The 14,726-nt window shown below is 44.9% G+C and overlaps 1 protein-coding gene across 3 annotated transcripts in view; it reads left to right on the top strand.

Annotated features, from left to right (window-relative positions):
• Positions 1 to 8,133, top strand: part of RABL6 (RAB, member RAS oncogene family like 6) — an 81,112-nt gene extending 72,979 nt beyond the window's left edge. For all 3 annotated transcript variants that reach the window (XM_068248953.1, XM_068248954.1, XM_068248952.1), the window contains exons 13-16: positions 114 to 333; positions 2,403 to 2,571; positions 2,681 to 2,736; positions 5,444 to 8,133. In XM_068248953.1, coding sequence (XP_068105054.1) covers positions 114 to 333; positions 2,403 to 2,571; positions 2,681 to 2,736; positions 5,444 to 5,641 — 643 coding nt within the window. In that variant the 3' untranslated portion in view covers positions 5,642 to 8,133. The remainder of the gene's footprint in view (positions 1 to 113; positions 334 to 2,402; positions 2,572 to 2,680; positions 2,737 to 5,443) is intronic.
• The last annotated feature ends 6,593 nt before the right edge of the window (positions 8,134 to 14,726 follow it).

The following is a 14,726-nucleotide window of genomic DNA, read 5'->3' as shown; positions in this document are numbered from 1 at the left end:
CGCTCCCCCCCACACGTTTGGGTACAGTGTTTCTTTTTTTTGCATTTTGGGTGCAGTTGGTTAAAAGCTGGCAAATGCTCTTTATTCTATTGGGTTATGCTGTCTTATTTCAGGAAACCCTCAAAGCCGGCGGCACCACAGAGCCGTCCTGAGAAAAAAGACCCCACCCCCACACTGGCACCAACTTCCGGCAAGCCCAAGAAACCAAAGGCTAAAGTCCAGGAGGACTCGGACAGCGACCAGGAGGGGCCAATCGCTACGCAGATGCTCTCCTTCGTTATGGATGACCCAGATTTCGATAGCGAGGATTCAAACCGCGTTCCCAAGTCGCAGGTGAGACGTAGATACTGCTGTACATAAAATATTAGGAGGCATAGAACAGCCTGGATAAATGATCTTGGCGACACAATTCTCTATCATAAAGCCTTGTATACATGTTTGAGGACTGCCGCCTGGCCCAGATCGGGACTCAAGGCTGTACGGCCAGGTTACTAGCCTGTAGTATAGCGATGTGTTCTATTGCTATTTGGAGGGGGGGAGGCAATGAAGCGGCACTCTAATAGCTTGCGCCGGATATGCATGTACCCAGTAGTCATTAACATCTACTTTACAACTTTATCCTGCTGGAGGCTCATCCGGGTTGGTCAGTGAGACGCCTACTGATGTGGGCGGGGTTTCCTTAGTTTGAAAAGCAGCTCTGAAAACTTAAGGGAACACGATCGATTTACATGGTTTTTTTTTATTGAGATAGGAAATGTTTGGGAAGTGCTGCTAAGTACTGGTGTATACATTTCACTGGCAACCTCTTTGTTTACGGTTATCAAAATACTTTCACACTTTACTGATGCCAAAACTGATGGCAGAATGAGCCATGACGGGAGGGGGAATTGCCCTCACACTTCATCTGTTAACCCTGTGTGTAACTGTGTGTGAGAGAAAGCTCTCTGCAGCTGCTGTGTCCTGTGTCTCTGACTGAATTGTCTGAAGAGAGCAGAGGAAATGTACCTTATTATAAACATTTGTAATTGTCTGTGACACCACAGCTTTTCATACTTTTTTTGCTCTCAGAGAAAAATACTCTGTAGTCTGACATGCAACACTGGCTGTGCATTGAAGCAGACACCCATTCTGCAATTGATTTGTTCCAAATAAAGCTAAATTGTACACACAATGAATTAAAGCTTTTGCCTGTGATATGTAACATGAAAAGTAGGAAAATGTTTACTCAGCTACTTAGACATTATTTGTACATTGTCATTTTAGAACACGTGGATATTGATCGTGTTCCTTTAAGTAAAGCAGCATTGTAGACAGGAGAGAGCAGACAGAGCTTTGCTGCCACTGAATGAGGAACCGAGGGATCTTGTTGCTAGGCTACTTTAGGGGACTCATCAGGAAATCTCATAGGGAAGTTCTGCTAACATGAGTGGGTGGACAGCATCCTCTCTAACTGCTAGATTTCAGATAGGTTGTAGTATACCACGCCCACATTATTCGACCAATCACAATGCTTCATGCTAGAAAGGGTGCATTGGTTGGAGAACTATTCCTTATGAGGTTTCCTGCTGGGCTCCTAAAGTAGTCTAGAGCTCAGATCTCTGCTGAAACCTCTTATCTGTTTTGTTGTTTGCCGTTATGTCATGGTTTAATAATGAATTATTATTGGGAGGAGTGAAAAAATGCAACCAAAATGGCTTTTCCACTCACCGTTGCAACAAAATGCAGAACGGGTGATCACCACACAGTGAGAGGCTGCTACACACACCTAACCACTCCCTAGTCCTGCCTATTGCACTGATTCAGATGCACAGCATGAAGAAAGGATGGAGCTGGGAAAGCGATGTCACAGGGAACGCAAGCCCCACCCACACAGGTACACCATTGCAGCTGATTAAAGGACAACTGAAGTGAGAAGAATATGGAGGCTGACCTATTTATTTCCTTTTAAACAATACCAGTTGCCTGGCTATCCTGCTGAACTATTTGGCTGCAGTCGTGTCTGAATAACACCAGAAACAAGCATGCAGCTAATCCAGTCAGATCTGACAATGATGTCACCTAATCTGCTGCATACAGGGTCTAAGGCTAAAAGTATTAGAGGCAGGGGATCAGCAGGGCAGCCAGGCAACTGGTATTGCTTAAAAGCAAATAAATATGGTTGCAGCCATATCCCTTTACATCTGAGGATAGATCATGTGACTACTATGCTTTTTATCTCATTCTGCAATGCTGCTTCAAAACCTTTTCTCCATGACTTTAACTTTTGTACACATTTAATGCAAATTGTATGCAGTTTGAAATTGGACCAATCAAATGCACTTCTTGCCAGTTTTGATTGGCCCATTCCATAAAATTTGCCGGAATTATCCTATTGACCTCCCTCTACTCATATGTTCCCACAGGACTCCTTCCCAGTGCTGAATAACATGTCGGACAGCTCCAGTGAAGAGACCCTGTCCTCTCGTCCCCCTGAGCCAGCAAAGGCCCCGGTAACCACCTTCAAAATAAGGGAAGACAACGATCTGTTTGGTTTGGGGATGGAAGAGAAGGCCCAGAAGGACAGCGAGGAAGGTGAGGAGCTCTTCCATGAGAAGCCATTTCATACGTCATACAGAGCAGTGGCTCTGGCCCTGCTGGTTGATCTCTTCATAGCTGATCCATTTGCCATTGTCCCTTCTAGATAAAGACAGCAAGGCGGGCAAGGAGAGGAAGAAAAAGAAGAAGAAAACTAAAGAGGTGAGCAGATCTGTAGCTGCATAGAGGTGGCTTATAAATCACCAAACATGACCAGCAGAAACCTCCTGACAGTTATGTAGCCTTGCAGACGGTTAAAGGACAACTGAAGTGAGTGGGATATGGAGGCTGCTATATTTATTTCTTTTAAAAGGGGCTCTGTTGACCTTTCAAAAAACAAAAACTGCCACTTGCCTGGTGCTTCTATCGGCCCCCTGCTGCTGGAATGTTCCATGCCCTCCTATTCCAATGCGCCGTTCCCCGCCGCCGATCCTGGTATAATTATTCGTCTAACTAGACGGACAGAAGTGCGGCCGTGGCCGAGCGCGTGCTCGCTCCCGCGCGCGTCAGCTTACTGAGCAGGCGCAGTACGAAGTTTTCCTGTTTTGCACCTGCGCAGTAAGCTCTCGCTGACTCGTGCTGGAGCAAGCATGCGTATGGCAGTGCAGCCGCACTTCTATTCGTCTAGTTAGCTGTCACATTCATGCTGCCGTAAATGTGTAAACAGCAGGGTGACTTATTTTTTAACTAATTCTTAACCCTTCACTATCCTTTCTACTAACATTCCTTCCAGAATAAATCTGTTTTTAGTTTTATTTTTTAGAAATTTCGCGACAACTGTAGTGAGAGGGATATGGAGGGTGCCATATTTATTTCCTTTCAAACAATACCAGTTGCCTGGCAGTCCTCCTTAGCTGCAGTAGTGTCTGCATCACACACCTTAAACAAGTATACGACTAATCTTGTCCGATCAGACAATGTCAGAAACATTTGTTTGGCAAATGTTTGTTCTAGATTTATTGCTAAAAGTATTAAGAATTCAAGGATCAGCAATATAGCCAGGGAACTGGTATTGGTTTAATAGGAAATAAATATGGCAGCCTCCATATCCCTCTCAGTTCAGTTGTCCTTTAAGTGGATGAAAACATTGATTTTGCATACCTGGGGCTTCTTCCTATTATTCCCTGGTTTTTATCCTCTAAATCTGGGTGTGTCTTATGGTCATAAAAAAGTGTACCGTATTTTGGCTCCGCCTTATGGTCTGAAAAATACGGTACACTTTTTTTATGGTTCTTTTTTTGCTTCAGTTACACTTGAATAAAAGACTGTTGAATTTTTAACTTTCATCAGTAGAAAGAGGAAAGCTGGCATTGCTGCAAATTGCAAACTTTTTATTGGATACAGTGGTGCATCAAAAGTGCAGTGAAAACATCACCAAAACTAGAGGCAGGTAACATACCATGAAGATGATCAGAGGCACATGGTGGAACGGTGGGTGCAGTTTCATGGTATGTTACCTGCCTCTATTTTTGGTGATGTTTTCACTGCACTTTTGATGCACCACTGTATCCAATAAAAAGTTTGCAATTTGCAGCAGTGCCAGCTTTCCTCTTCCTACTGATGCCAGTTCACAAGACTTTCTTGCTAGAGCACGCTGTTGGCATTTGCTCAAGAGGGCACATGTTTATGGACCAGTCAATAGTGCACAGCTCAATATGAATGTTCCACAACTGTAGTGCCAACCTTATGCTACCTTTTGTGAATTTTTAACTTTGTTCAAACAGCAGTGTCCGCAGGCTTGCTGAAAGAATAACTCAAGCTTGTTCAGTGGGAACCTCGAGGTGACAAAGAATTGTCCATCACAGTGTATAATCCTAGAGACAAACAATAGCACGAGTAATAACAGCAATAGACTGGCACAATGTTTCGTGCTCCTGCCCTTTATCAAGTTCTAAAGGGCATGAGCCTGAAACGTTGTGATGGAAGATGCACAGTAACATTTAACTTAAATGGATACTGTAGGGGGGTCGGGGGAAAATGAGTTGAACTTACCCAGGGCTTCTAATGGTCCCCCGCAGACATCCTATGCCCGCGCAGCCACTCACAGATGCTCCGGCCCCGCCTCCGCTTCACTTCTGGAATTTCAGACTTAAAAGTCTGAAAACCACTGCGCCTGCATTGCCATGTCCTCGAACCCGCTGATGTCACCAGGAGTGTACTGCACAGTTCCAGTATGGTCTGTGTCTGCGCAGTACACTCCTGGTGACATCAGCGGGATTGAGGACATGGCAACGCAGGCGCAGTGGTTTTCAGACTTTAAAGTCTGAAATTCCAGAAGTGAAGCGGAGGCGGGGCCGGAGCATCGGTGAGTGGCTGCGCGGGCACAGGATGTCTGCGGGGGACCGTTAGGAGCCCCGGGTAAGTTCAACTCATTTTCCCCCGACCCCCCTACAGTATCCCTTTTAAGGGGTTCTGTGGATCATTATAAAAAAAAACCAAAACTGACTCTTACCTGTGGCTTCTATCGCCCCCCTGCAGCTGTCATGTTCCGCGCCGTCCTCCTACGAGCCTCCATTCTCCGGCACTGGTCTATTATTCGTCTAACTAGACAAATAATGCTCACTCCCGCTCTTGTCTCTGGAAGCTTACTGCGCAGATGCAGTACGAGGTTTTCTTGTACTGCGCCTGCGCAGTAAGCTCCGTATGACACAACGGGAGCGAGCACGCGCTCAGCCGCAGTTGATCGTCTGGATCAATTGGATCGGCGGCGGGGAATGGATCATCATAGGAAGACGGCGCGGGACATGACAGCTGCAGGGGGCCGATAGAAGCCCCGGGTAAGTGTCAGTTTTTGTTTTGTTTTTTTTATGATCCACAGAACCTCTTTAATGCAGGTTAATTTTCTTATTTCTTTTGGTCGTCCCCACAGGCTCCAGAAGATGAAAAAACAAATAAAAAGAAGAGTAAACACAAGAAAACCAAGGATAAAGAAGAGGTGGGCAAAGAGGAGAAGAAGAAAAAGTCTAAGAAGACTAAGGAGAAGAATGAGTTTGATGAACTAGAGGCATTTCTTGGTGGTGCTGCTCCGAGTCGACCTCGCTCAGGTGAGGAATATGAGGAGCTGTAGTCTGTCCATAGAAATGTGGCGTCACGCTTCTTTCTGGATCCTGATCTCTGCCTCCCTTACCACATACTTAATCGAGAGCAAGCACAACCTTGTTCTTTTGTATGGAGGCCTCCCAGCGTGGAGCTCATGGTGGAGTCCAACCAGACACCTCCATCTTCTCCTCATCCTTCTTCACGGATCACGTCTCCTCACCCAGAGCTTGGCTAGGAGAACAATGTGTGTTTGGGTGGCAGTCACACTCAGGAGGAATCTATTCATATTCACTCAGATAAGTCCCATGATCTTGTTCTTTCCTTCATGGACCAAACTAACAAAAACATTGTCTTGATTCACTACGGTCACCACCAACGGGGAGAAGATTCCTATTGCAAACGACTGGATAGTTGTCCATGATCACATGACTGAAGAAACCAAAAAAACAAAAACACAATGGCCGCGCTGCACTATACCACATGCTGCTTGATAAGTCTTCGCACTTCCACGGTACATTGCGGTGTCCCTAATGAACTCATCCAGTCTGGAATGGACCAGCTCAAACCTTCGGTGGTCCTCAAGAGGAACAAAAAGTCACTTTTTATCAGCATGGGTCTGACCGCGGCAACTTCTCAATAGCAGCCATCAGCCATGCTAAGAGTTCATTTATATTGCTGCACGTTGGTTTCTAAAGACCACACCCGTCTTTTTCAGACCATAGATCTAAACTCCCTTATTTAAGCGTATCGCTTTACGTTCTCGTCTTTCCCCCAGGAAAGAGCGTAAAATTCAGGAGCAAACGTTACAACAGGAGAAGTTTTTTCTGCAGACAGTACCTGCTGACTCTCCTGGACATCAGGGCAGACTTTTTTTTTTTTTGATTTACCACCAATATATCCAGGTTCCTCCCCAGTTGGATGAAGTATTCAAGGGGTAGGCAGAGAATTATTGGTTTAACATATTTACAAAGTGGCTGGATAACCGTTCGATTTAAGACTGTGTTTTTCTTTTCTTTTTTTTTCTCATTGTTTTTGTGGTGTGGTTCTGTGGTTGTTTTTTTGTTTTGGATTTTTTTTTTTACCGGTTACGTCTGAATGTCTTCACCACCTACGTGTTTGGAGTGATAAACAACTGTTTTGACTGGTGACCAAATTTAAAAATGTGTTCAAACCCACCACATATCCAGATCCAAGAATTTCATTCCAAACTTGTTAGCCATTGGGTATCCTTATTCCTCAACTTGGAATTCCTGTCGATACTCCTTCTTACCCCCACATGGCGGAGCCACTGACTTGTCTGCAAGGTGTGTTCCGAGGTGTGCTCTGCCCCACCAGAGCACTCAATTCTGAGACCACTAAGTACTTACCTACACTCCAGAAATGGATTTATTGGGATCTGCATTTCTTTAAGGTGATACCTAAGGTTCTTCCCCCACTACCACCACCTTTTTTTTTTCTTTTATAAAGTAGGTGCACAAATGAAAAATATTGATGAACAAATTTTTTGCCTATCAGGCTCTTTAGCTCGGCCCAGGAAATGGAAGTTGTGGCTAGGAAATCACAAAGTAATTAACACAGCTTCTGGCTAAACTGGACCATTACTTAACCAAGAAACAAGGTTGTTTTTAGAGGTCTCTTAGGTTGATCCATGTGACTTTAAAGTAAACCTGTAATGTTAAACAAAGCAAAAGATAAATACTTACCTGAGTAGATCCTCCAGAGGCCTCCCATGTCCTCCTCCCGAACACTGATCCGGACCTGGGACCCTCTGGAGGTTCGTGGCTGCACTCTTGTCCATGAATGAGCACGGCGTTCCTGAGCAGTAGCACAAAGCCAAGCCCACGCCATTGCACAGGCATGAGGCACCCTGTGCGGTTGCGCTCATTCATGAATGGGAAGCACTCGTTGAACAAGGGCTTGGACAGGAGGTTTTGGTTGTCCCAGCGCTGGATTGGTGGAGGCAAGGGGGGGGGGGGGGATGTGTAAAGTCTCTGCATTGCATAGAGGGCTTCCCTCTACTGAGGTAAGTACCCATCTGGGGCACTTTTTCCCTTCAGGTTTCCTTTAAAAGGGAACAGTAGTGATAAAGGGAAAAACGTTACATGTATTTACTCAAACTGATTGAAAATTTGAATCAATAAATGTGAAAATTTAACATTAGCTCCTCCCCCTAGACCCTCTGACCCAAGTCTGACCTGATTGGCTGCATGCTTGTTCCTGGTGGGTGGTTCAGATACTACTGCAGCCAAAGAGATCAGCAGCATAGCCAGGTAACTGGTATTGTTTATTGGGAAATACATATGGAAGCCTCCATATTCCTCTCACTTTATATTCTTCTTCAAGTTTCATTGTTGGTCCTTTGTACTTTGTGGAAGCTTCCACCAGCTTGTCCTAATATAGGACCGCTGAAAATGCCAGAGTTCGGATCTGTAAACGCCCCTTTCTTCACTCTAATTTGTGGTCCCAACGTAAAGATTAAAAGAAAAAAAAAAACAGACAGTTTACCTTAAGGGCCCTTTTCCACTAGCGCAATTGCATTTGCTGAATCGTAAAAGCGCAAATCGCTAGGGTTTGCTAAATAAATCGCCACTACCGCGATTCGATTTTTACACAAACGTGATCGCGCGGCAGAGCGATGATTGCCGCGATTTTGCTATGCCCTGCAGTGCATAGCAAAATCGCAAACGGTATCGCCGGGTAAAAAAAGGATTTTTCTGAATCGCTAGCATTTAGCGCTAACGCTAGCGATTGCGAGTGGAAAAGGGCCCTTAAAGAGAACCTGTACTGAGTAAAATTATTTAAAATAAACACGAGGTAACTTCAAATGAACATTACATAGTTACCTTGCCATCAGTTCCTCTCAGAAGCTCACCATTTTCTTCTTACAGTGATCCCTTCCAGTTCTGACAACATTTTGTCAGAACTGAAATCTATCAGTTGCTGTCAGTTATGTATCAGTTGCTGTCAGTTACAGCTGAGAGGAGAACTGATGTGTGCATGTTTCCCTATGGCTCAAGTGGGCGATGTTACAGTTTAACAGTGTGCTGACCAGAAAGCTGTTATAGTAAAAAGTTCACCTCGGATCCACTTTAACGAACGAGATGGGGGACTGTAGGTTGGTTTGTTAACCTGAATCCGTTCTTAAGTCTGGACACTGTGCCATCTCTGTCCTTTGTGCCTCCAGTGCCCCCTCTGTCTCATCTATGTCCCCTTGTGTCCCCTTGGTCTTCCTTGCGTGTCACTTGTGCCACCTTTGCCCCCATTCCTTAAGCAGAGTAGGCGCAGCGGAAGCCACATCAGGGACATCTCACCTGTTCCACAGCAGTGTAACGTCCCATCGTGCTGCCCGGAAGCTGTGCGGCCCATCCTCTCTCCGTTCACGGTTCCCCTGGCGGCTTCTTATGCGACGCGTAATGACGCAGTCAGGAGGAGCCGCCACTAGGGGGCAGCGAAGAGGTAGTACTCACTCTGTGACGTCATTGCGGCTCATCGACGTGGCTTTCGTGAGTCGGGCGTTTGTAAGTCGGGGACTACCTGTACTAAAAATAAACACATGCTAAAGGTGAGTACACATGCAAACTCACTGACCTGCTGCTAGCCCAGAAGCTAGCGACACTTTCTGTTGCCATGGGGAGAGGAGCACACCAAGGCACATTACGCCGAGTGGGAGGGGGAAGGAGCCTCAGCCTGCACTCAGATCAGGAGTGAATATATGTAGAAAGCATATCTGCACTTCTCATGAATGACAGGTGTGCCAGACACAGGACTATATGCAAGACAAGAAAGGAAGAGAGAGAACCCGGCCAATATAGCTGCTCAACCGATGATGTAAAAAATGTGTGTATTTTATTGGTATTAAAAAAGTCTACACATGTACAAGTAACATGAAAACCAATTAAAATTGCTATGGCACATAAACAACTATGGGTCCTATAAAGGAGGCTATGCAATGAGTAAGTGCCACAAATGAGAGTGCTTAAAGAGGAACTGTCACGAAAATCTTAAAATTTAAAACACATACAAATAAGAAGTATGTTTCTTCCAGAGTAAAATGAGTCATAAATGACTTTTCTCCTATGTTGCTGTCACTTACAGTAGGTAATCTGACATTACTAACAGATTTTGGACTAGCCTATCTTCTCATAGGGGGGTTCTCAGGGTTTTCTTTATTTTTAAAAGCACTTAGTGAAGGGCAGTTGCTCAGTCCAACTGCCAAAATAGTGTACAGCGAGGGAAGCTGGCCAGCATCTTTGTATTAATAGTTTTCAGGGAGTGTCTTTATAAAGAATAAAGGCCATGCTGAGAATCCCCTATAGAGAGATGGACTAACCCAAAACCTGTCGGTAATGTCAGATTTCTACTACTTACTGTAAGTGACAGCAACATGGGAGAAAAGTCATTTATGGCTCATTTTACTCAGGAAAAAACATACTTCTTACTTGTATGTGTTTTAAATTTTAAGATTTTCACGACAGTTCCTCTTAATGCAATAGTAAATATAACCAGTGACCGTGCATGAAAAAATATGCTTATTAAAGTGACAATCAAATGAAACCTATATTACGAAGCAAAACAAATAGGCGCTGGGAAATTTGGCTGCGATGCCATAGCTCGTACAGATGCTGGATTCTTGGCAGAGGTACCCTGAAGCATCTAGTGTGTGTACAGGGCTGTATACTAGCAGTGAAGGAATGGGGTCACACCAATGACTGGGCTTCTGTGGGGGAGGGGGGGGATTTTTGTTTTAGGGACACTTAAAGAGAAACTCCGACCAAAAATTGAACTTTATCCCAATCAGTAGCTGATACCCCCTTTTACTTGAGAAATCTATTCCTTTTCACAAACAGACCATCAGGGGGCGCTGTATGACTAATATTGTGGTGAAACCCCTCTCACAAGAAACAAGAAAAGTACGTACTCTTGGCAGTTTCCTGTCTGAACCTTGCTGCAGTGTGGGAAATAGCTGTTTCCAACTGCCAAAACAGCAAGCAGCAGCTACATCACCTGCCAGCAGTAAAAATGTCACCATGTAATGTCAGAATGTAAATCAGGGATTTAAAATATTTTACAATGGGCAAACACTGACTAAATCATTTATACATAATTATTGTAAAAATGAAGCACTTTTTTATTACAGTATTTTCACTGGAGTTCCTCTTTAAGCCAGGAAAAAAAAATAGTTTTACTTGCTTGGGGCTTCTACCAGCCCCTGCAGCTGTCCTGTGTCCCCGCAGTCACTCATGGAGCCTCCGGTTCCCCGCTGCCTGCTAGTTTCGTTTTCGCTGACAGGCCTAGCCGCGCATATTTTTCTGCACGTTCCTGTCCGTGATAGCTTCCTGTGCCTGTGCAGGACGCTATTGAGGAAGGGAACATGAAGAAGGATATGCATGGCCAGGTCTGCGCAGTTGCAGAAAGCCCACCGACTCCCTGTCAGCGAAAATGGAACTAGCTGGCGTTGGGGGACCGGAGGATCTGCAAGTGACTGCAAGGGCTCGGGATAACTGCAGGGGCTGGTAGAAGCCCCAGGTGAGTAAAACTGTTTTTTTTTTTTTTTTTTTTTATTCCTGGCTTAAAGGGATTGTCCAGCAAAAAAAAAAAAGTGTTTCACTTACCTGGGGCTTCTACCAGCGCCATGCAGCCATCCTGTGCCCTTGTAGTCACTTACTGCTGCTCCGGTCCCCCTCTGTCAGCTAGTTTTGTTTTTGCTGACCTCGGGGTCGGCGGACCGCATTGTGTACATTTTTACACATTTACGCTGGTGCAGTAATGCATAGAAATGTATGGGTTTGTTCCTGCACCAGCGTGAATGCGCAAAAATATATGCAATGCAGCCCGCCGAACTAGCAGTAAGTGACTACAAGGGCACAGGATGGCTGCATGGGGCTGGTAGAAGCCCCAGGTAAGGACTTCTACCAGCCCCATGCCTTTAAGTGTCCCTTTAAGCCAGTGCTGGTCGTAATGGAGAAAGCTACGCTTACGGATCATTACGCGTAATTTTACGCTATTACGCATTACGTAATGGGTAAGGGGTACTACAAGTACCTCTATACTCATTTCTCCTGGGAGGGGGGTGGGCATCTGGGGGACCCCTTTTTAAAGGGGACTCCCAGATGCCACCATGAACCCCTCCCCAGGAAATCGCGGCCTCCACCTCCACCGCCCATCGGAGGTGGAGAAGAGCCCCTTGTCCTTGGATTGGACAAGGGCTCGGAGGGGGAGGGGAAAGCTTGGCTGCCCCTCCCCTTCCGAGACCCCCCAATCCATGGACCATGCGGGCTGGTATAGTCAGGGTGCGGAGCCCCACGGGGCCGGTGCTCCGCATTCTGGCTATCCCAGTCTGCATGGGGGACAAGGGGTTAAAGAGGTCTGGGAGGGGGGACCCCATGTCGTTTTTTTTTATATTTCCCACACTCAGAACGAAGTAAGTAAAACTCTTCCCACTTGGGGGAATCTATGAAAATAAAACACTATTGTTACCTGTGCAAAAAAAACTGACATTTTCCGCATTTAAAAGACATTTTCGCCCTTGAAACTTAAAAATCGATTTTCTCAAAAACTATAAGGTCTTTTTGAAAAAAATTTTTTTCCTCTTATTCCCACTGATCCCCTTAATATACCCTGTGAATTTGGTGTTCCTAAATTTTAAGCAGGCTTTGCTATTAACCGTTAAAGTCGGCGGGTTTTTAAATGTATATATTTTTCCTTTGAAACTTTAACATCGATTTTCTCAAAAACTATAAGGTCTTTTTGAAAAAAATGTTTTTCCTCTTATTCCTTCTGATCTCCTTAAAGGGACTCCGAGCAGTGCAGAAACTATGGAAAGATGCATATCATTTTAAAGCTCTCTTTCTCCTCTTTCCAATGATATATAAACCGCCACCCTACGCCTTTTAGTTTTCGCTATTTTCGCGATTGAAATTGCCGCCGTCGCAATTTCGATCACGAAAATAGAGAAAACTAAAAGGTGTAGGGCAACGATTTAGGTGTCGCCAGAAAGAGGAGAAAGAGAGCTTTAAAATGATATCCATCTTTCCATAGTTATATTGTATTATACAGGGCGACTTTTTGTCAAAGTCAGCAGCTGCATTCAGCATAATGGAGCTGCTGACACTGGGGAAAGTGTCGTCCTGTGTAATACAATATAACTATGGCTTGATGGATATCATTTTAAAGCTCTCTTTCTCCTCTTTCTAACGACACCTAAATCGTTGCCCTACACCTTTTAGTTTTCTCTATTTTCGCGATCGAAATCGCGGCCGCAGCAATTTCAATCGCGAAAATAGCAAAAACTAAAAGACGTAGGGTGGCGGTTTATATATCATTGGAAAGAGGAGAAAGAGAGCTTTAAAATGATATGCATCTTTCCATAGTTTCTGCACTGCTCGGAGTCCCTTTAATATATTCTCCAAATTTGAGGCTTTTAGCACTTAAGGGGGCTTTGCTATTAACCCTTAAAGTCGGCGGCTTTTTTATATTATACGGGAGCGTAATATTACGCGATTACGGCAGACTGTGTAATTTCAATGGGAGTTTACTGTCTTACGCGTAATTTGTTACGCGTAAAACGTAACCCTACGGTCTACGCGTAATTAATTACGCGTAATACCGTAACCTTACACGTAACGCTTACGGTGCATTTGTAGTGAATTACGATGCGTAATTACGCTAATGCGTAATTTCGGCCCAGCACTGCTTTAAGCTGCTAATGGGGTTATAATGGGTTGCTCAATGAGATGTAGATAGTCCTGAGTTGATGCAGACTTTATGCAACTTGAAAATGGGCATGTTAAATGCGGCTGCTGCAGCATTAGATTGGTCCATTTCCATGACTCATTAACCATCTCTGATGCAAAAATGCCCACATTGAGGCAGCTGCTGCATTAGTGCTGGGAGCCGCTACAAATCGCAAAGCGCTATTGCAATCGCTAGAGTTTTGTGGTCGCGCTTTGCAAGGGATTTCAGAAGTGATTTCCCTGCTCCTATACCATACATTAGAGTGGAAACGCTCACAAAGCGGCTTCGCCACCATTCACTTTCATTGGCAAAGCGGTTTTTGAAATCGCTGGCGATTGTCAGCGGCTCAAAAGCGCTCTAGTGAGTCTCAGCACTTAGATTGGGTTACTTCTAATCTGCACAAAATTTGTTTAAAATTTGCATAATCACGATTGCGATAGCTCTATGCAGTGGGTCCCGGGCCTCACTGATCAGCCACCAGTGATAATGTGGTAATGAATATCACTAGGGATGGTCAGTGAGAGAAATAATTTCAAGTTGATGTAGCATTATGTACATTTTGTATGTAAATGTAAACAGCTTGAAAATGAACCAATCAAATTCTGCTGAGGAAAAATTTGATTGAAACATTTTCACGCTGCATAAACATGCATACAAAATGTGCATAATCATGCATCAACTCGAAATTAATTGCATCTCATTGACCATCCCTAATTGTCACACGTGGCACATGAGGAGCGACATGGGATGCATAGAGTGTGTTGAACAATGCCCTTGGACAAGTTAGATCGGCAGGAAGATTGCTTGCTGAGGGAGGTTGCTGTACACACACTAGTTGTAATTGGCTGACTACAGGGGCGTTGCTACCCCCAAAGGTCAGTGGCACGTGCCACGGATCTATTCTAGGGTGCCCTGGATATCCCCCAGACAGAGTCAGGCAGCAGGCGACAGTACTCACATTTGGCCGCTTGGTCTCCAGATTCTGCAGACTTCTTCTGTTCTGGGCTTCTCCTCTAGTGTCTGAGAAAGAATCCGACGCTAGAGCTCCCAGCATCTGATTCTCACTGCCTATTTATGTCATATGCTGCATTTTTTGTATGAATAGAAAGAGGGGCTTCATCCAAAATGTTGCTGGGCAAGCCTAGTTAGACTGCTGTTAAGTTCATGTAAATTTTGCTCCACCCATAACCACACCCACTTTCTGGTACGTAGCCACACCCATTTTTCGGCTGGAGTTCCCAAAAGTGCCCCGGATCTCTTAGGATCCTAGCAACGCCCCTGGCCAGGGGAGGACTGGGACCTTTTGGCCTGGAGGGAAAACACAAACTAGAGGCCCATTTTCATGGCAGCCCGGGCCCAAATTACATCACACACGTGCC

This window comes from Hyperolius riggenbachi, chromosome 8 (assembly GCF_040937935.1).
Source record: "Hyperolius riggenbachi isolate aHypRig1 chromosome 8, aHypRig1.pri, whole genome shotgun sequence".
NCBI classification, from domain to species: Eukaryota; Metazoa; Chordata; class Amphibia; order Anura; family Hyperoliidae; genus Hyperolius; species Hyperolius riggenbachi.
Note: the sequence above shows the minus strand (reverse complement) of the source record. Positions and strands in the feature narration are given on the sequence as shown.